At 68.0% G+C, this 18,764-nt stretch overlaps 2 protein-coding genes across 3 annotated transcripts; both read right to left on the bottom strand.

The window, feature by feature from the left end:
* Nucleotides 1–591: 591 nt before the first annotated feature.
* CYP27B1 (cytochrome P450 family 27 subfamily B member 1) lies at nucleotides 592–10,319 on the bottom strand. Its single transcript, XM_072919528.1, has 9 exons — nucleotides 9,950–10,319; nucleotides 8,448–8,638; nucleotides 6,443–6,639; nucleotides 3,490–3,696; nucleotides 2,296–2,453; nucleotides 2,007–2,215; nucleotides 1,206–1,287; nucleotides 865–1,116; nucleotides 592–780 (listed from the first exon to the last, which is right to left on the bottom strand). The coding sequence occupies exons 1-9, from the start codon at nucleotides 10,178–10,180 to the stop codon at nucleotides 667–669; spliced, it is 1,641 nt and encodes a 546-aa protein (XP_072775629.1). The 5' UTR covers nucleotides 10,181–10,319; the 3' UTR covers nucleotides 592–666.
* A 1,789-nt stretch (nucleotides 10,320–12,108) lies between these two features.
* Nucleotides 12,109–18,468, bottom strand: METTL1 (methyltransferase 1, tRNA methylguanosine). 2 transcript variants are annotated; one of them, XM_072919542.1, is made up of 6 exons: nucleotides 18,310–18,467; nucleotides 18,045–18,175; nucleotides 17,077–17,261; nucleotides 15,143–15,256; nucleotides 13,770–13,871; nucleotides 12,109–12,477 (listed from the first exon to the last, which is right to left on the bottom strand). In XM_072919542.1, exons 1-6 carry the CDS (start codon nucleotides 18,405–18,407, stop codon nucleotides 12,349–12,351), a joined length of 759 nt encoding a protein of 252 aa, XP_072775643.1. In that variant the 5' UTR covers nucleotides 18,408–18,467; the 3' UTR covers nucleotides 12,109–12,348. The 2 variants fall into 2 exon arrangements, with proteins under 2 accessions (XP_072775643.1, XP_072775644.1); XM_072919543.1 differs by lacking the exon at nucleotides 15,143–15,256 and having other exon boundaries at nucleotides 18,310–18,468.
* Nucleotides 18,469–18,764: the final 296 nt, after the last annotated feature.

The raw sequence follows: 18,764 nt of genomic DNA on the forward strand, positions 1-18,764 counted from the left end.
GTCCCCCAGTGTCCCCGGTGTCCCTGAGTGTCCCTGGTGTCCCCATATCTCCAGAGTCTCCAGTGTCCCTGGTGTCCCTGATGTCCCTCAGTGTCCCTGGTGTCCCTCAGTGTCCCTGGTGTCCCCATGTCTCCAGAATCTCCAGTGTCCTCTGTGTCCCCTGGTGTCCTCAGTGTCTTCAGTGTCCCCATGTCTCCAGGGTCTCTGGTGTCCCCAGTGTCCCCTGGTGTCCCCATGTCTCCAGAGTGTTGGGTGTCCCCGGTGTCCTCTGTGTCCCTGATGTCCCTCAGTGTCCCTGGTGTCCCCACGTCTCCAGGGTCTCCAGTGTCCTCTGTGTCCCTGATGTCCCTCAGTGTCCCTGGTGTCCCCACGTCTCCAGTGTCCTCTGTGTCCCCTGGTGTCCTCAGTGTCTTCAGTGTCCCCACATCTCCAGGGTCTTCAGTGTCCTCTGTGTCCCTGATGTCCCTCAGTGTCCCCGGTGTCCCCATGTCTCCAGAGTCTCCAGTGTCCTCTGTGTCCCCTGGTGTCCTCAGTGTCCCCAAGTCTCCAGGGTCTCTGCTTTCCCCCAGTGTCCCTGGTGTCCCTGATGTCCCCGGTGTCCCCGGTGTCCCTGATGTCCCCGCTGTCCCCGCTGTCCCCGCTGTCCCCGCTGTCCCCCGCCCCGTGTCACCGCTCCAGGAAGCGCAGGCTGATGGGGGCACCGGGGGCCAGCAGGGTGCGGGTCATGGGGCGCACACGGTCCCCGCCGGGCTCCGGCCGCACCTCGAAGCGCAGCAGGATCTGGGGGAGCAGGGACGGGTGAGTGACACCGCGGGGACACCGCGGGGACACCGTGGGGACACCGCGGGGACACAGGACACCCACCTGTGCCAGCGCCATGTGCAGCTGCAGCTCGGCCAAGCGGCGCCCGACGCAGCTGCGGGGGCCGAGGCCGAAGGGCAGAGAGGCAAAGGGGTGCCCGGGGCCGGGGGTGTCCCCGGGGGTGTCCCCGCGGGTGTCCCCAGGGGTGTCCCCGGTGTCCCTGTGGCGCAGCCACCGCTCCGGGAGGAAGGTGTCAGGCGCTGGGAAGAAGCGGCTGTCGCGGGACGTGGTGTAGTGGCACAGGGTGATGAGGGTCTGCAGGGACACCGGGTTCAGCGGGGACATCTGGGGACACCTGGGGACACCGGGAGCCCCGGGTGGGTGGCAGGTGTCCCCCGGCTCACCTGGCGTGGCACCAGGTAGTCGCCGACGCGGATGTCACAGTCGGGGACAACGCGGGCGTTGGCCGGGATGACGGGGTACAGCCTGCAGGTGACGCCGCTGTCACCTCCCTGTCACCACCTTCATCCTCATCCTCACCCCCATCCTTGTCTTCATCCCTTCCTCGTCCCATCCTCATCCTTACCCTGTCCTGGTCTTCATCATCCCCATCCTCCTCTTCCTCCTCCTTGTCCCCATCCCTGTCCCCATTTTATCCCCAAACCCATCCCTGTCCTGTCCCCATCCTGTCCTGTCCCTGTCCCCATCCCTGTCCTGTCCCTGTCCTGTCCCCATTTTATCCCCAAACCCATCCCTGTCCTGTCCTCATCCCTGTCCCCATCCCTGTCCCCATTTTATCCCCAAATCCATCCCTGTCCTGTCCCCATCCCTGTCCCATCCCCATCCCTGTCCTGTCCCCATCCCTGTCCCTGTCCTCGTTTTATCCCCATCCCCATCCCTGTCCTGTCCCCATCCCTGTCCTGTCCCCACACCTGTCCTGTCCCTGTCCCCATCCCTGTCCCCATCCCTGTCCCCATCCCTGTCCCTGTCCCCATTTTATCCCCAAACCCATCTCTGTCCTGTCCCCATCCCTGTCCCGTCCCCACCCCCGTGTCCCTCACCGGGCCATGTCCCCCGATGTCCCCATGTCCCATTTCTGTGTCCCCACCCCTGTACCCCTCTGTGTCCCTGTCCCCACACCCCAACCCCCCTCCCAACATCCCACATCCTCCCCATGTCCCACACTGTCCCCATGTCCCTGTCACCTGAGGGTCTCCTTCACCACAGCGCGCAGCAGCGGCAGCCGTCCCAGCGCGGCGGCGGTGGCAGCAGCACTGTCACCATCGGTGGTGGCAGTGCCACCGCTGGGGACCCCGCTGGTGACAGCGGCAGCCACCAGCTCGCTGTGCAGGGCCGCCTGTGCCCCCGGGTTCCGTGCCAGCTCGTACAGGCTCCAGGCCAGCGTGCTGGCCACCTGGGGACACGGTGACATCAGCGGGACACGGTGACATCAGCGGGACCACGGGGACACGCCGGTGTCACCCCCTCACTCACCGTGTCCACCCCGGCCAGCAGCAGCTCGGTGACATTCCCGTAGATGCTGCTGATGGGGACGCGCTCCCGGGCCAGCAGGTCGGTGACACACGTGTCCCCTCCGGCCAGCGGTCCCTGCGCTGCCACCTCGGCCACGCGACGGTCCACCTGTCCCTTGGCTGGGGACAGCAGCACCCGTCAGTGTCACCGAGTCCCTGTCAGTGTCACCGTGTCCCCGTCAGTGTCACCGAGTCCCTGCGGTGCCACCGTGTCCCTGCATTGTCACCGAGTCCCTGTGGTGTCACCGAGTCCCCGTCAGTGCCACCAAGTCCCTGCATTGTCACCGTGTCCCTGCGGTGTCACCGAGTTCCTGTCAGTGTCACCGAGTCCCTGTCAGTGTCACCGAGTCCTCGTCAGTGCCACCGAGTCTCCATCAGTGTCACCGCGTCCCTGTCAGTGTCACCGAGTCCCCGTCAGTGCCATGACGTCCCTGCAGTGTCACCGAGTCCCCGTCAGTGCCACCGAGTCCCCGTCAGTGCCACGACGTTCCTGCATTGTCACCAAGTCCCCGTCAGTGCCACCGAGTCCCCGTCAGTGCCACTGTGTCCCTGTCAGTGCCACCGTGTCCCCGTCAGTGTCACCGAGTCCCTGCGTTGTCACCGAGTCCCTGTCAGTGCCACCACGGCCACACTGGGTCAGTGTGTCCCCTGGCTGCAAGGGACAATGGCACCGGACTGTCACGATCATGGGACATCCCTGTGGCCCCATAGGTGTGTCCCTTGGATGTCCCCACATCCCCTGTGTCCCCTCACCACTGCCCTGGGATGTCCCCACATGTCCCTGTGTCCCCTCACCACTGCCCTGGGATGTCCCCATGTCCCGTCACCACGGCCCTGGGATGTCCCCACACGCCCCATGTCCCCTCACCACAGCCATGGGATGTCCCCATGTCCCTGTGTCCCCTCACCACGGCCCTGTGATGTCCCCACATGTCCCTGTGTCCCCTCACCACCACTATTGGATGTCCCCACATGTCCCTGTGTCCCCTCACCACGGCCCTGGGATGTCCCCACATGCCCCATGTCCCCTCGGCTGCAGGTGAGCAGGAGTGTCCCTATGGCCATGGGACATCCCCAGACCCCTCTGGGATGTCCCCATGTCCCCACACGATGTCCTGGTGTCCCCATGGGAGGCCACCCCGCCGTGTCCCCTCACCGAAGGCGAAGAGCTGGTCCCAGGCGTGGCAGAAGGCGTCCCAGGGCGCGGGGACCAGGCGCAGGAGGGGACGTGGCAGTGCCATTGTCACCAGGGTCAGCGCCAGCACCGCGCCCACGCTCCGGATCACGGCCTCGGTGGCAGCGGTGGCGTCACCGGTGTCACCCAGGCAGCCCAGGCGGGAGGAGAACAGCACCCAGGAGATGGCTGAGGGACAGGGGACATGGGGACATGGGGACACGGGGACAGGGGGACATGGGGATATGGGGATATGGGGACATGGGGATATGGGGACATGGGGACATGGGGATATGGGGATATGGGGACATGGGGATATGGGGACATGGGGACATGGGGATATGGGGACACAGGGGACACGGGGACATGGGGACATGGGGATATGGGGACATGGGGACATGGGGACATGGGGGATATGGGGACATGGGGACACAGGGGATATGGGGATATGGGGACATGGGGACATGGGGATATGGGGACATTTGGGGTTCCCCATCCCGTTTTGGGGCTCCCCATCCCACTTTTGGGGCTCCCTATTCCCCTTTTTGGGTCCCCCATCCCATTTTGGAGTCCCTCATCCCTTTAGGGGTCCCCCATCCCCATTTCAGAGTCCCCCATCCCCATTTCGGGATCCCCCATCCCCATTTCAGGGTCCCCCATCCCTTTTTGGGGTCCCCCATCCCCATTTTGGGGTCCCCCATCCCTTTTCCCCCATCCCATTTCGGGTTCCCCCATCCCCATTTCGGGATCCCCCATCCCCATTTCGGGATCCCCCATCCCCATTTCGGGGTCCCCCATCCCTTTTCCCCCATCCCTTTGGGGTCCCCCATCCCCATTTCGGGGTCCCCCATCCCATTTCGGGGTCCCCCATCCCCATTCTGTGGTCCCCCATCCCTTTTCCCCCATCCCATTTCGGGATCCCCCATCCCATTTCGAGGTGCCCCATCCCCATTTTGGGATCCCCCATCCCCATTTCTGAGTCCCCCATCCCCATTTCGGGGTCCCCCATCCCATTTTGGAGTCCCCCATCCCTTTTCCCCCATCCCCATTTTGGGATCCCCCATCCCCATTTCGGGGTCCCCCATCCCTTTTCCCCCATCCCATTTCGGAGTCCCCCATCCCTTTCGGGATCCCCCATCCCTTTTGGGATCCCCCATCCCCATTTCGGAGTCCCCCATCCCTTTTCCCCCATCCCCATTTCGGGTTCCCCATCCCCATTTCGGGATCCCCCATCCCCATTTCGGGGTCCCCCATCCCCATTTCAGGGTCCCCCATCCCATTTCGGGGTCCCCCATCCCCATTTCGGGGTTCCCCATCCCCATTTCAGGGTCCCCCATCCCCATTTCTGGATCCCCCATCCCTTTTGGGGTGCCCCATCCCCATTTTGGGGTGCCCCATCCCCATTTTGGGATCCCCCATCCCCATTTCGGGATCCCTCATCCCATTCGGGGTCCCCCATCCCTTTTTGGGGTCCCCCATCCCATTTCGGGGTCCCCCATCCCCCTTTTGGGGTCCCCCATCCCTTTCGGGATCCCCCATCCCCATTTCGGGGTCCCCCATCCCCATTTCGGGATCCCCCATTCCCTTTTGGGATCCCCCATCCCCATTTCGGGATCCCCCATCCCCATTTCGGGATCCCCCATCCCTTTTCCCCCATCCCATTTCGGGATCCCCCATCCCCATTTTGAGGTCCCCCATCCCCATTTCGGGGTCCCCCATCCCCATTTTGGGGTCCCCCATCCCTTTTGGGGTGCCCCATCCCTTTCGGAGTCCCCCATCCCCATTTCGGGGTCCCCCATCCCCATTTCGGGGTGCCCCCATCCCTTTTCCCCCATCCCATTTTGGGATCCCCCATCCCCATTTCGGGTTCCCCCATCCCCATTTTGGGGTGCCCCATCCCTTTGGGGTGCCCCATCCCTTTTCCCCCATCCCTTTGGGGTCCCCCATCCTCATTTTGGGATCCCCCATCCCCATTTCGGAGTCCCCCATCCCCATTTCGGGATCCCCCATCCCCATTTCGGGGTGCCCCATCCCATTTCGGGATCCCCATTTCGGGGTCCCCCATCCCTTTTCCCCCATCCCTTTCAGGGTCCCCCATCCCCATTTCGGGGTCCCCCATCCCCATTTCGGTGTCCCCCATCCCCATTTCAGGGTCCCCCATCCCCATTTCGGGGTCCCCCATCCCTTTTCCCCCATCCCCATTTCGGGGTCCCCCATCCCCATTTCGGGGTCCCCCATCCCTTTTCCCCCATCCCATTTCGGGGTGCCCCATCCCCATTTCGGGGTGCCCCATCCCCATTTCGGGGTCCCCCATCCCTTTTCCCCCATCCCATTTCGGGGTGCCCCATCCCCTTTTTGGGATCCCCCATCCCCATTTCGGGGTCCCCCATCCCCATTTCGGGGTCCCCCATCCCCATTTCGGGGTGCCCCATCCCTTTGGGGTCCCCCATCCCCATTTCGGGGTCCCCCATCCCCATTTTGAGGTCCCCCATCCCATTTTGGAGTCCCCCATCCCTTTTCCCCCATCCCATTTCGGGATCCCCCATCCCCATTTCAGGGTGTCCCATCCCCATTTCGGGGTCCCCCATCCCCATTTCGGGGTCCCCCATCCCCATTTCGGGGTCCCCCATCCCTTTTCCCCCATCCCCATTTCGGAGTCCCCCATCCCCATTTCGAGGTCCCCCATCCCCATTTTGGGATTCCCCATCCCTTTTTGGGGTCCCCCATCCCCATTTCGGGGTTCCCCATCCCCCTTTCGGGCTCCCCCATCCCCATTCTGGGGTCCCCCATCCCATTTTGGGGTCCGCCATCCCCATTTCGGGGTCCCCATCCCCATTTCGGGGTCCCCCATCCCCATTTTGGAGTCCCCCATCCCCATTTTGGGATCCCCCATCCCCATTTTGGGGTCCCCCATCCCTTTGGGGTCCCCGCTGACCCTCGAGGCCGAAGCGGTTGAGGTCGGTGCCGATGTCCCGGACGAGCCCCCGCGGGTGCTGCCGCCGCCGCCGCTGCAGCCGGAGCAGCAGCTCCGCCACCGCCGCCGCCACCGGGCCCGCGAAGGCCTCGGCCGCCCCCGGCCGCAGCAGCGCCCGGGCCAGCAGCCGCCGCGACCCCCGCCACGCCTCGCCCTCCCTGGGGACAGCGACGTGTCACCGGGACGCGGGGGACACCGGGCACGGAGGGGACACGGGGGACACCGGGCACAGAGGGGACACGGGGCACGGAGGGGACACGGGGGATGTGGATGGGGACATGGGGGACACAGATGTGGACAGGGACATGTCACCGGGACATGGGGGACACGGGGGACACCGGGCATGGAGGGGACACGGGGATACGGGGGAAGAAGGGGACAGGGACACGTCACCAGGACACGAGGGGACACAGGGACACGGCTGGGGGATGGGGACACAGGGGACACGGAGACACACAGGAACACGCGGGATGCGGATGGGGACACGGGGGACATAGATGGGGACAGGGACGTGTCACCAGGACACGAGGGGACACGGGGACACGGCTGGGGGATGGGGACACGGGGACACGGGGGGGCATGGGGGACACAGATGGGGACAGGGACGTGTCACCGGGACACGGGGGACACGGGGGACACCGGGCACGGAGGGGACACGGGGACACGGGGACACACGGGAAGAAGGGGACAGGGACACGGGGGACACAGGAACACGCGGGATGTGGATGGGGACAGGGGACATGCAGGACAGGGCCATGGCAGGGACAGAGGTCACGCAGGGACACGGGACACAGGTGAAGGGGCACGTGGGGACAGGCAGGGACACGACAAGGACATGGGGGGACGTGGGGACAGGACACGTGTGGGGTCAGGGACACACAGGGTGGGGGACGGGGACAGACGTGAGTGGGGACACGGGGGAAATGAGGGGCAGGGGTGGGGACATGAGGGACACAGGGGACACGGAGGGGACAGAGGACACTGGGGGGACTCGGGGGGGGACACGGGAGGGGACACACGGGGAGGACACGGGGGGGGGGCACGGGAGGGGACACAGAGGGCACGGGGGGGACAGGGGACACGGGGGGGACACATGGGGGACACGGAGGGACACGGGGAGGACACATGGGGGAGGACACGGACACGGGTGGGGACACGGGGGGGACACACGGGGAGGACACACGGGGAGGGACACGGGGGGGGACACGGGGGGAGGACACACGGGGAGGACACACGGGGAGGGACACGGACACGGGTGGGGACACGGGAGGGACACGGGGAGGACACGGGGGGGCACACGGGGAGGACACGGACATGGGTGGGGACATGAGGGACACAGAGGGCACGGGGGGACAGGGGACACGGGGGTGACACGGGGAGGACACACAGGGAGGACACGGACACGGGTGGGGACACACGGGAGGACACACGGAGGGGGACATGGGAGGGGACACGGGGGGGACACACGGGGGGGGACATGGGGGAGGACACGGGTGGGGACACGTGGGGAGGACACACGGGAGGGACACGGGGGGGGGACACGGGGAGGACACACGGGGAGGACACAGACACGGGTGGGGACACGGGGGGGACACACGGGGAGGACACGCTCCCCCCACGGGGCAGTGCCAGGCGTGCTCAGGGACACCCGTGACAGCCCCCCCGGGTCCCGGTGCCCACGGTGGGGGCTGGGCAGAGCGGGGGGTGGGTCTGGGGTCCCTCCCCCGGCCCACGCGGGGCCGGGCCCCCCCCGGGCAGTTACTCACATCCTGCGGGGGGGCCGGGCCAGGGGCGCGGGGCTGAATCACGCGTGACTCAGCCCGGGGCCCCCCCGCACCCCACGGGCCCTTCCCGGAACGGCAGCGGGGGGAACCCCCGGGGGGACGGACACCCCCGGCCCACCGGGACCCCCGAACCCCCCCGTGCCACGGTCCGAACCCCACGCGGGTCACCCCACGGCACTCACAGCGTGAGGAGCCCCCCCGGTACCCCCCGGAGGCTCCGGTGCTCCTTCCAGGGGCAGCTCAGCGCCCGCCGGGGCTCGGGGCCCTCCTGCCGCAGCACCTGAGCCACCAGCGCCGGTTCGGCCACGTGAACCGTCAGCACCGGGCCGAACCGGGCCTTCCACAGCGGCCCGAACCGGGCCCGGCCGTGAACCTGGTGGGGGGACACGGGGGGGTCACACCGGCCCGAACCGGGCAGGGACACGGGGGGGTCACACGGAACCGGGACCGACCCGAACCGGGCGGGGACACGGGGGGATCACACCGGGCAGTTACACTGAACCGGGACCGGCCCGAACCGGGTGGGGACACGGGGGGGTCATATCGAACCGGGACCGGCCCGAACCGGGTGGGGACACGGGGGGGTCACACCGAACCGGGACTGGCCCGAACCGGGCGGGGACACGGGAGGGTCACACCGGCCCGAACCGGGACTGGTCCGAACCGGGCAGGGACACGGGGGGGTCACACCGAACCGGGACCGGTTCGAACCGGGTGGGAACACGGGGGGATCACAGCGGGCGGTCACACGGAACCGGGACCGGTTCGAACCGGGCAGGGACACGGGGGGGTCACACCGGGCGGTCACACCGAACCGGGACCGGTCCGAACCGGGCGGGGACACCGGGGGATCACACCGGGCGGTCACACCGAACCGGGACCGGCCCGAACCGGGTGGGGACACGGGGGGGTCACACCGGCCCGAACCGGGACCGGCCCAAACCGGGAGCAGACATGGACCGGGACTGGACACGGGTGGGTCACACCGGCCCGAACCGGGTGGGGACACGGGGGGGTCACACCGGCCCGAACCGGGACCGGTCCGAACCGGGTGGGGACACCGGGGAGGTCATATCGAACCGGGACCGGCCCGAACCGGGACCGGCCCGAACCGGGCGGGGACACACGGAGGGGTCACACCGAACCGGGAGCGGCCCGAACCGGGAGCAGACATAGACCGGGAGTGGACACAGGTGGGTCACACCGGCCCGAACCGGGACCGGTCCGAACCGGGTGGGGACACCGGGGGATCACAAAGGGCGGTCACACCGAACCGGGACCGGCCCGAACCGGGAAAGGAACGGTGAGGGGGGTCACACCGGCCCGAACCGGGACCGGGCTGTCACCGCGGGGGGAACACCGGGGGGGTCACAGCAGCCCGAAGAGCCCCCGAGATGTCCCGAGCTGGGACCGGCAGCCGTGCCGGGGGTACCGGGGACACCGGGGGTCACACCGGGAGCGGGGACGGGACCGGAGCAGCCGCAGAGCCCGTCCCCGGTGCCCCGTGCCGTGACCCCCGGTCTCGGTGCCACTGCCCACCCGGGGGTGGCCTGTCCCCGTCCCTCTGTCCCCCCGGTGGTGGCACCGCGGTCCGCGCTGTCCCCTCCAGCCGGGGCTGGGACACCGGGAATGGGCCCCGGGTGAGGCCCCGGGGGTCCCGGTGCCCCCCGCCCCGTTTCTTTACCTGCATCTCGTGCAGCCTCCGCACCCCCCCGCGGCACAGCAGCTCGAAGATGAAGGCGGCGGAGCTCGGCCCCGGCATCTCCGCCAGGCCCCGGGGCCGGGAGGGCTCCGGGGGGCACCGGGACCGGGCTGGGGCAGCGGGAGGGACGGGGGGAGCCCGCGGGACCCCCGGTTCAGGCGGGGAGCGGGGCAGGAGGGCGGCCCGGGCGGGCAGGCGCAGGCTGGGGGACATGGTGACACACCGGGGCTCGGGGGGCACCGGGGGGCACGCGGGGAGGGCACCGGTGACACCGGGGGGTGCGGGAGGGCGGTGCTGGAGGCGGCGGGGCTCGGGGGAGCGGAGCCGGTGGGGCTCGGAGGATTCCGGTGAGGCTCGGGGGGGACCCGGGGAGGACCCGGTGGGCCTCGGGGGGACCCGGTAGGGCTCGGGGAGGACCCGGGGAGGTCCCGGTGGGGCTCGGGGGGGACCCGGTGGGGCTCGGGAGGACCCGGGGAGGACCCGGTGGGGCTCGGGGGGACCCGGGGAGGTCCCGGTGGGGCTCGGTGGGACCCGGTGGAGTTCGGGGGGTCTCGGTGCTGAGCCTCGACTGCGGGGGGGGCCCCGGGCCGGGCCTTTATAGCGCCCACGTGCAGCCGGTAAGGCCCCGCCCCCTCCCCGGTAGCCCCGCCCCACCGGGACAAACCGGGCGCTAAGCCCCGCCCCCCTGATTTGCATAACGGGAGCCCCGAACCCCAAATCCATCGGTGACACCCCCGAACCCCAAATCCCCCCCGGTGACAGCCCCGGAACTCCCCGGTGACACCCTCGCCCCCCAAACCGGCCGTGGCCCCCCGGGAGTGTTCCGGGATGTTGGGGGGTGCCGGTACCGGGAGGAGGGGACAGACGCAGCTCGGTGTCCCCGTTCCCGGTGCCCCCCGCCCCCGCCGGCACCGGATCCCGGGAATTCCCGCCGGGAAGCCCCCGGTGCGCGGGGAGGGGGGGGGGGGATGGCCCCGCCGCCCCCGGGGCTTTCTGCGATGGGGAAACTGAGGCACGGGCCGGCCCCAGGATCGCGGTCACGGGGAACGGGGCCGGTCCCGCAAAACCGCTGTGACACCCCAAAACTGCTGTGACACCCCAAAAACTGCTGTGACACCCCAAAACCGCTGTGACACCCCAAAACTGCTCTGTACCCCAAAACCACCGTGTACACCAGGCCCTGACACCCCCAAACCACCGGGTACCCCAAAACCGCAGTGTGCACCCGGCCCTGGCACCCCAAAATTGCTGTGACAACCCAAACCCGCCGTGTACCCCAAAATTACTGGGTACACCAGGCCCTGGCACCCCAAACCCACCGTGTACCCCAAAACCGCTGTGTACCCCAAAACCGCCGTGTGCACCCGGCCCTGGCACCCCAAAACCGCTCTGACACCCCAAAACCGCTCTGTACCCCAAAACCACTCTGTGCACCGGGCCCTGGTACCCCAAACCCGCCGTGTACCCCAAAACCACTATGACACCCCAAATCCGCTGTGTGCAGCAGGCCCTGGCACCCCAAAATTGCTCTGCACCCCAAAACCACCGGGTGTGCCAGGTCCTGGCACCCCAAAACTGCTGTGACACCCCAAAAACACCGTGTACCCCAAAATTACTGGGTACCCCAAAAACCACCATGTGCACCAGGCTCTGGCACCCCAAACCCGCCGTGTACCCCAAAACTACCGGGCACCCCAAATCCACCGGGTGTACCGGGCCCTGGCACCCCAAACTCGCCGTGTACCCCAAAACCACCACTGTGACACCCCAAAACCGCTGTGACACCCCAAAACCGCTGTGACACCCCAAAACCGCTGTGTACCCCAAAACCGCCGTGTGCACCCGGCCCCGGCACCCCAAAACCGCTGTGACACCCCAAAACTGCTGTGACACCCCAAAACTGCTCTGACACCCCAAAACCGCTCTGACACCCCAAAACTACCGTGTACACCGGGCCTTGACACCCCCAAATCACCGGGTACCCCAAACCCAAAACCACCACTGCGACACCCCAAAACTACCGGGTACCCCAAAACCGCTGTTTTCACCGGGCCCCGGCACCCCGAACCCGCCGTGTACCCCCAAACCACCGGCCCCCGGCACCCCAATCCCGCCCCCCGAGCAGCCGCAGCGGTCCCGGGGCCGTTCCGTGCCTTTATTCCAAACCGGGGCGCTCCCGGTGCTCCCGGTGCTCCCGGAGCTCCCGGTGCTCCCGGGGCTCCTGGTGCTCCCGGTGCTCCCGGCGCTCCCGGGGCTCACGGCGCTCCCGGGGCTCCCGGCGCTCCCGGTGCTCCCGGCGCTCCCGGGGCTCCCGGTGCTCCCGGGGCTCACGGTGCTCCCGGGGCTCACGGTGCTCCCGGTGCTCACGGTGCTCCCGGGGCTCACGGCGCCGCCGCGGGCGGGTCGGGCCGGCGGCGGAACACGGCGGAGTTCGGGGCCCGCCCCGCCCGCCGCGCCCGCTGCCCCTCCTCGGTCACCGACGGCAGCAGCGGCAGCAGCGGCTCCGCGGCCTGCGGGACACCGGAACGGCGGGTCAGGGCGGGCCGGACACCGGGACACCCCCGGGACACCCCCGGGACACCGGGCACGGCCCCGCTGCCTCGGCCATGGCAGCCCCACTGTGCCCCGGGACCACCCCACAACCCCCTGTGTCACCCCAAATCTGCCAGGGTCACCCCATAATCCCATTGTCACCCCAAAACTCCCTGTGTCACCCCAAAATCCCCAGGGCCACCCCACAAACCCATCACCCCAAAACCGCCAGGGTCACCCCATAATCCCAAGTGCCACTCCATAAACCCCAGAGCCCCCAAATCCCCCCTAAACCCCCCCAATCCCCCCCAGTACCCCCAGTGCCCCCCAATCCCCCCCCAGTGCCCCCCCAAATCCCCCCCAGTGCCCCCAAATCCCCCGCAGCCCCGCCAATCCCCCCCAATCCCCTCCACTCCCCCCCAGTGCCCCCCAAATCCCCCCCAGTGCCCCCCCAGTGCCCCCCCAGTGCCCCCAACTCCCCCCCAGTGCCCAAATCCCCCCCAATTTCCCCCCCAGTGCCCCCAATCCCCCCAAATCCCCCCCGTGCGCCCCAGTGGCCCCCCAAATCCCCCCCAGTGCCCCCCAAATCCCCCCCAGTGCCCCGCCAATCCCCCCCAATCCCCCCCAGTGCCCCCAAATCCCCCCAAATCCCCCCCAGTGCCCCCCAAATCCCCCCCAGTGCCCCCCCAATCCCCCCCAGTGCCCCCCCAGTGCCCCTCCATTCCACCCCCATGCCCCCCAAATCCCCCCCCAGTGCCCCCCAAATCCCCCCCAACCGCCCCCATGCCCCCCAAATCCCCCATGCCCCTGTGCCCCCCAAATCCCCCCAGTGCCCCCCCAGTGCCCCGCAAATCCCCTCCCAGTGCCCCACAGTACCCCCAAATCCCCCCCAGTGCCCCCAAATCCCCCCCAACCCCCCATGCCCCTGTGCCCCCCAATCCCCCCCAGTGCCCCCCAAATCCCCCCCAACACCCCCCAGTGCCCCCCGTGCCCCCCAAGCCCCCTAATCCCTCCCAGTGCTCCCCCAGTGCCTAAATCTCCCCCAACCCCCCCCATACCCCCCTAATCCCCCCCAGCCCCCCAACCCCCCCAGTGCCCCCCCAGTGCCCCCAATCCCCCCCAGCCCCCCAATGCCCCCCCAATCCCCCCCAAATTCCCCCAGTGCCCAAATCCTCCCCAAATCCCCCCCTGTGCTCCCCAAAATCCCTCCCAGTGCCCCCCCAAATCCCCCCAGTGCCCCCCCAAATCCCCCGTGCCCCCCGTCTCTCACCAGCTGCGGGGGGGGCAGTGCCTCGAACAGGGGGTGCTCCCCAAAATGCCGCAGCATCCACTGGTGCAGCTCGGGCACGTCCGTCACCGTGTACACCAGGCCCTGCACCCCAAAACCCATGGGTACCCCAAAACTGCGGGTGCACCAAACCCTGCACCCCAAAACTGCTGTGACACCCCAAAACCGGTACCCCAAAACTGCCCTGTACCCCAAAACTGCCGTGTACACCAAACCCTGCACCCCAAAACCCATGGGTACCCCAAAACTGCCCTGCACCCCAAAACTGCCCTGCACCCCAAAACTGCTGTGACACCCCAAAACTGGTACCCCAAAACTGCCCTGTACCCCAAAACTGGTACCCCAAAACTGCCATGTGCACCAAACCCTGCACCCCAAAACTGTCCTGTACCCCAAAACTGCGGGTACACCAAACCCTGCACCCCAAAACCGATGGGTACCCCAAAACCTGCGCCCCAAAACTGCCCTGTACCCCAAAACTGCCCTGTACCCCAAAACCACAGAGGGCACTGGGCCCTGGCACCCAAAACCACCGGGTACCCCAAAACTACTGTAGGGGGGTGCATGAGGTTTTGGGGTGTCAGGGGGGGATTTTGGGGGGGTCAGGGGGGTCTCAGGGAGTTTGGGGGGCTCAGGGGGTTTCGGGGGACTCAGGGGGGGCTCACAGGGGTTCTGGGGGCTCAGGGTGGGTTTTTGGGGAGTTCAGGGAGTTTTGAGGGGCTCGGGGGGGCTCTCAGTGAGTTCGGGGGTCTCTCGGGGGTCTCGGGGGGCTCTCAGTGAGTTCGGGGGGCTCTCAGGGAGTTTGGGGGGCTCAGGGGTCTCGGGGGTCTCTCAGTGAGTTTGGGGGGCTCTCAGTGAGTTTGGGGGGCCCTCAGGGTGTTTTGGGGGTCTCGGGGGGCTCAGGGTGTTTCGGGGGGCTCTCAGGGGTCTCGGGGGGCTCAGGGAGTTTTGGGGGCTCAGGGAGGGCTCAGGGGGTCTCGGGGGGCTCAGGGGTCTCTCAGGGAGTTTGGGGGGCTCTCAGGGTGTTTCAGGGGGCTCTCAGGGGGGGCTCAGGGACTTTGGGGGGCTCAGGGGGGGCTCAGGGGGTTTGGTGGGTCTCTCAGTGAGTTTGGGGGGCTCTCGGGGGTCTCGGGGGGCTCAGGGGGTTTCGGGGGGCTCAGGGTGGGCTCAGGGGTTTCGGGTGGCTGTCAGGGGGTTTGGGGGGGCTCAGGGAGTTTGGAGGGCTCAGGGAGTTCGGGGGGCTCTCAGGGGTCTCAGGGGATTTCGGGGGTCTCTCAGTGAGTTTGGGGGGCTCAGGGGGGCTCAGGGGGCTCTCAGTGAATTTGGGGGGCTCTCGGGGGTCTCGGGGGGCTCACCCCGGGCCGCAGCACGTAGCCGTACTCCGCCAGCATGGCCGGGCTGACGATTCTCCACTTGTGCTTCGTGCGCTTGAAGTGCGGGTCGGGGAACAGGAGAAACAGCTTCGAGAGCTGGGGGGGGGCAAAAGGGGCAGGGTCAGCCCCCCAGGGGCACCCCAAAACCCCACAGAGACCCCCAGGGGCACCCCAAAACCCCACAGAGACCCCCAGAACACCCCTGAGCCCCCCAGAGAACCCCAAACCCCCCCAAAACCCCATAAACCCCCCCAGAATGCCCCCAGAATCTCCCCAAACCCCGAGACCCCCCCCAAAACCCTCCCAGAGCCCCCCCAGAACCCCCCCCAAATCCCCCAGACCCCCTCAAACCCCCACAAACCCCCAGAGTCCCCCCAAACCCCAAGACCCCCCCAAACCCCTCAGAACACCCCTCTAAATCCCCCAGACACCCCCAGGACCCCACAAACCCCCCAGAACCCCCCCAAACCCCTCAGAATCCCCCCAAATCCCCAGACCCCCCTAAACCCCCCAGAACCCCCCCAAACCCCTCAGAACTCTCCCAAAACCCCCAGACCCCCCAAACCCCCCAGATCCCCCGAAGTCCCCCAGAATCCCCCCAAACCCCCCAGACACCCCCAAACACGCCAGAGCCCCCCCAGAACCCCCCCAGAATCCCCCCAAACCCCCTCAAACCCCGCAGATCCCCAAATCCCCCAGACCCCCCCAAATCCCCCAGAGCCCCCAAACCCCTCAGAACACCCCCAAACCCCCCAGGACCCCACAATCCCCCAGATCCCCCAAATCCCCCAGACCCCCCAAACCCCCAGAGCCCCCCAAGCCCCTCAGAACACCCCCAGAACCCCCAAAACAGGATCTGGGGCTCTCAGCACACACACAGACCCCGGGATTTCGGGGTACAGGGTTTTTGGGGGCTCTCAGGACACCCAGACCCCGGGATTTTTGGGGTGCAGGTTTTGGGACTCTCAGAGCACACCCAGACCCCAGAATTTCGGGGTTCCCAGAACACACAAATCCCACAATTTCGGGGTGCAGGTTTTGGGGGTTCCCCGCACACCCAAACCCCAGAATTTCGGGGCTCCCAGCACAACAAACCCCAGAATTTCGGGGTGCAGGATTTTGGGGGACTCTCAGAGCACACCCAGACCCCACAATTTCGGGGTGCAGAGTTTTTTGGGGAGCTCCCAGCACACCCAAACCCCAGGATTTTTGGGCTGTACCAGGTTTTTGGGGGCTCCCAGCACACCCAGACCCCGGAATTTCGGGGTGCAGGAGTTTTTGGGGGGCTCACACCACACACAGACCCCGGGATTTCAGGGTTCCCAGCACACCCAGACCCCGGGATTTTTGGGGTGCTCCAGGTTTTTGGGGGCTCCCAGCACACACAAACCCCGGGATTTCGGGGTGCAGGAGTTTTTTGGGGGCTCCCATCACACCCAGCCCCCCCAATTTCGGGGTACAGGAGTTTTTGGGGGGCTCCCATCACACCCGAACCCCCCAATTTCGGGGTGCAGGATTTTGGGGGTCCCCATCACACCCAGCCCCCCCAATTTCGGGGTGCAGGTTTTGGGGGGCTCCCAGCACACCCAAACCCCGGGATTTCGGGGTGCAGGATTTGGGGGGCTCACACCACACCCAAACCCCACAATTTCGGGGTTCCCAGCACACCCAAACCCCAGAATTTCGGGGTGCAGGGATTTTGGGGGGCTCCCAGCACACCCAGACCCCACAATTTCGGGGTGCAGGAGTTTTTGGGGGGCTCCCACCACACCCAGACCCCGGGATTTTTGGGGTGTGCTGAGTTTGGGGACTCTCAGAGCACACACAAACCCCGGGATTTTTGGGGTGCAGGGATTTTGGGGGGCTCCCATCACACCCAGCTCCCCCAATTTCGGGGTGCAGATTTCGGGGCGCACCTGCGCTCGGCGGAAGAAGTGGGGCAGGTGTTTCATGGCGTTGGCCCGCACGCACGCCACGTTCCCGTAGGCACCGGGCCGGGCCGCCCGCAGCGCGCGGAGCCGCGCCCGGGTGAAGGCGGCGACTTTGCCCCGGAGCTCCAAACCGAGAGCCAGAGTCTGCGGGAAGCGCTCCGCCAGCGCCACTGCGCGCCCGCGTTACCGGGGGGCTGCCGGTGTGCTGCCGGTGTGCTGCCGGGACCGCCCCCGGTACGCCGGGACCGCCCCCGAGCCCCGCCGGGACCGCCCCCGAGTCCCTCCGGTACCGCCCTGACCGCCCACGGTACCGCCCTGACCGCCCCCGAGCCCCGCCGGGACCACCGGGACCGCCCCCGAGCCCCGCCGGGACCGCCGGGACCGCCCCCGGTACCGCCCTGCTGTCCCCGAGCCCCTCCGGTACCGCCCTGCCCGCTCCCGGTGTCCCCGTACCCACCCCCGGTGTCCCGGTGCCCATCCCCGGTGTCCCCGTGCACCCCCGTGGACGCTCCCGGTGTCCCCGTGCCCCCCCCGTGAACACCCCGCGCTCACCGAGCAGCCCCCAGTGTCCCCGTACCCACCCCCGGTGCTCCCGTGCCCCCCCGGGGACGCCCGGCGCTCACCGAGCAGCCCCCGGTGTCCCGGTGCCAATCCCCGGTGCCCCCGTGCCACCCCCGGTGTCCCCGTGCCCATTCCCGGTGTCTCCGTGCCCATTCCCGGTGTCCCCGTGCCCATCCCCGGTGTCCCGGTGCCCATCCCCGGTGCTCCCGTACCCGCCCCCGGTGCTCCCGTGCCCACCCCCAGTGTCCCTGTGCCCATCCCCGGTGTCCCCGTGCCCATCCCGGTGTCCCCGTACCCACCCCCGGTGTCCCCATACCCATCCCCGGTGTCCCCGTGCCCATACCCGGTGTCCCCGGTGCCGTCCCGGTGTCCCGTTAACGCCCCGTACTCACCGAGCAATCCCCCGTAGCCGCACCCCACATCCACGAACTCCACGCGGGCCGGGGCCGTTCCCGGGGCGGCGTCGGGCGGGAAGAAGCTCGGGAAGAGCGCGGCCCAGTCCATGTCCTGCGGGCGGGACGGGCTGCGCGGCCGTTACCGGCGGGCACCGGGGGGGCGGCGCAGGCCGCGGTACCGGCGGGATCAGAGCGGGCCGGGGGCGGTTCCCGGCCGTTCCCGGGGGTGGTTCCCGGCCGTTCCCGGGGGTGCCGCACTCACTAGCTCAGGGTGTGGTCGGCCAGCGGGTTGGAGTGCGCGCGCTGTCGGTAGAACCGTTTCTGCGGCGGCGCCGCCGCCTCCTCCTCCTCCGCCGCCATGGCAGCCACGAGCGGCGCGGGACAGTGACGTCACTGAGCGGCGCGGGAGAGTGACGTCACCGCGCGGCGAGGCTGGAGGTGACAGCGCCGCCTGGCGGCCCGGCGCCGCTCCCAGTGCAACCAGTATAACCAGTACAGCCAGTGCTCCCAGTGCTCCCAGTACAACCAGTGCTCCCAGTGCTCCCAGTACAAGTGCCCCCAGTGCAACCAGTACAACCAGTGCTCCCAATACAACCAGTGCTCCCCAGTGCTCCCAGTACAACCAGTGCTCCCAGTACAACCAGTACAACTACTGCCTCTCCCAGTGCTCCCAGTGCAACCAGTACAAGGAGTACTCCCAGTACAACCAGTACTCCC

The sequence above is a fragment of the Taeniopygia guttata genome, chromosome 29 (genome assembly GCF_048771995.1).
Source record: "Taeniopygia guttata chromosome 29, bTaeGut7.mat, whole genome shotgun sequence".
Lineage (NCBI taxonomy): Eukaryota > Metazoa > Chordata > Aves > Passeriformes > Estrildidae > Taeniopygia > Taeniopygia guttata.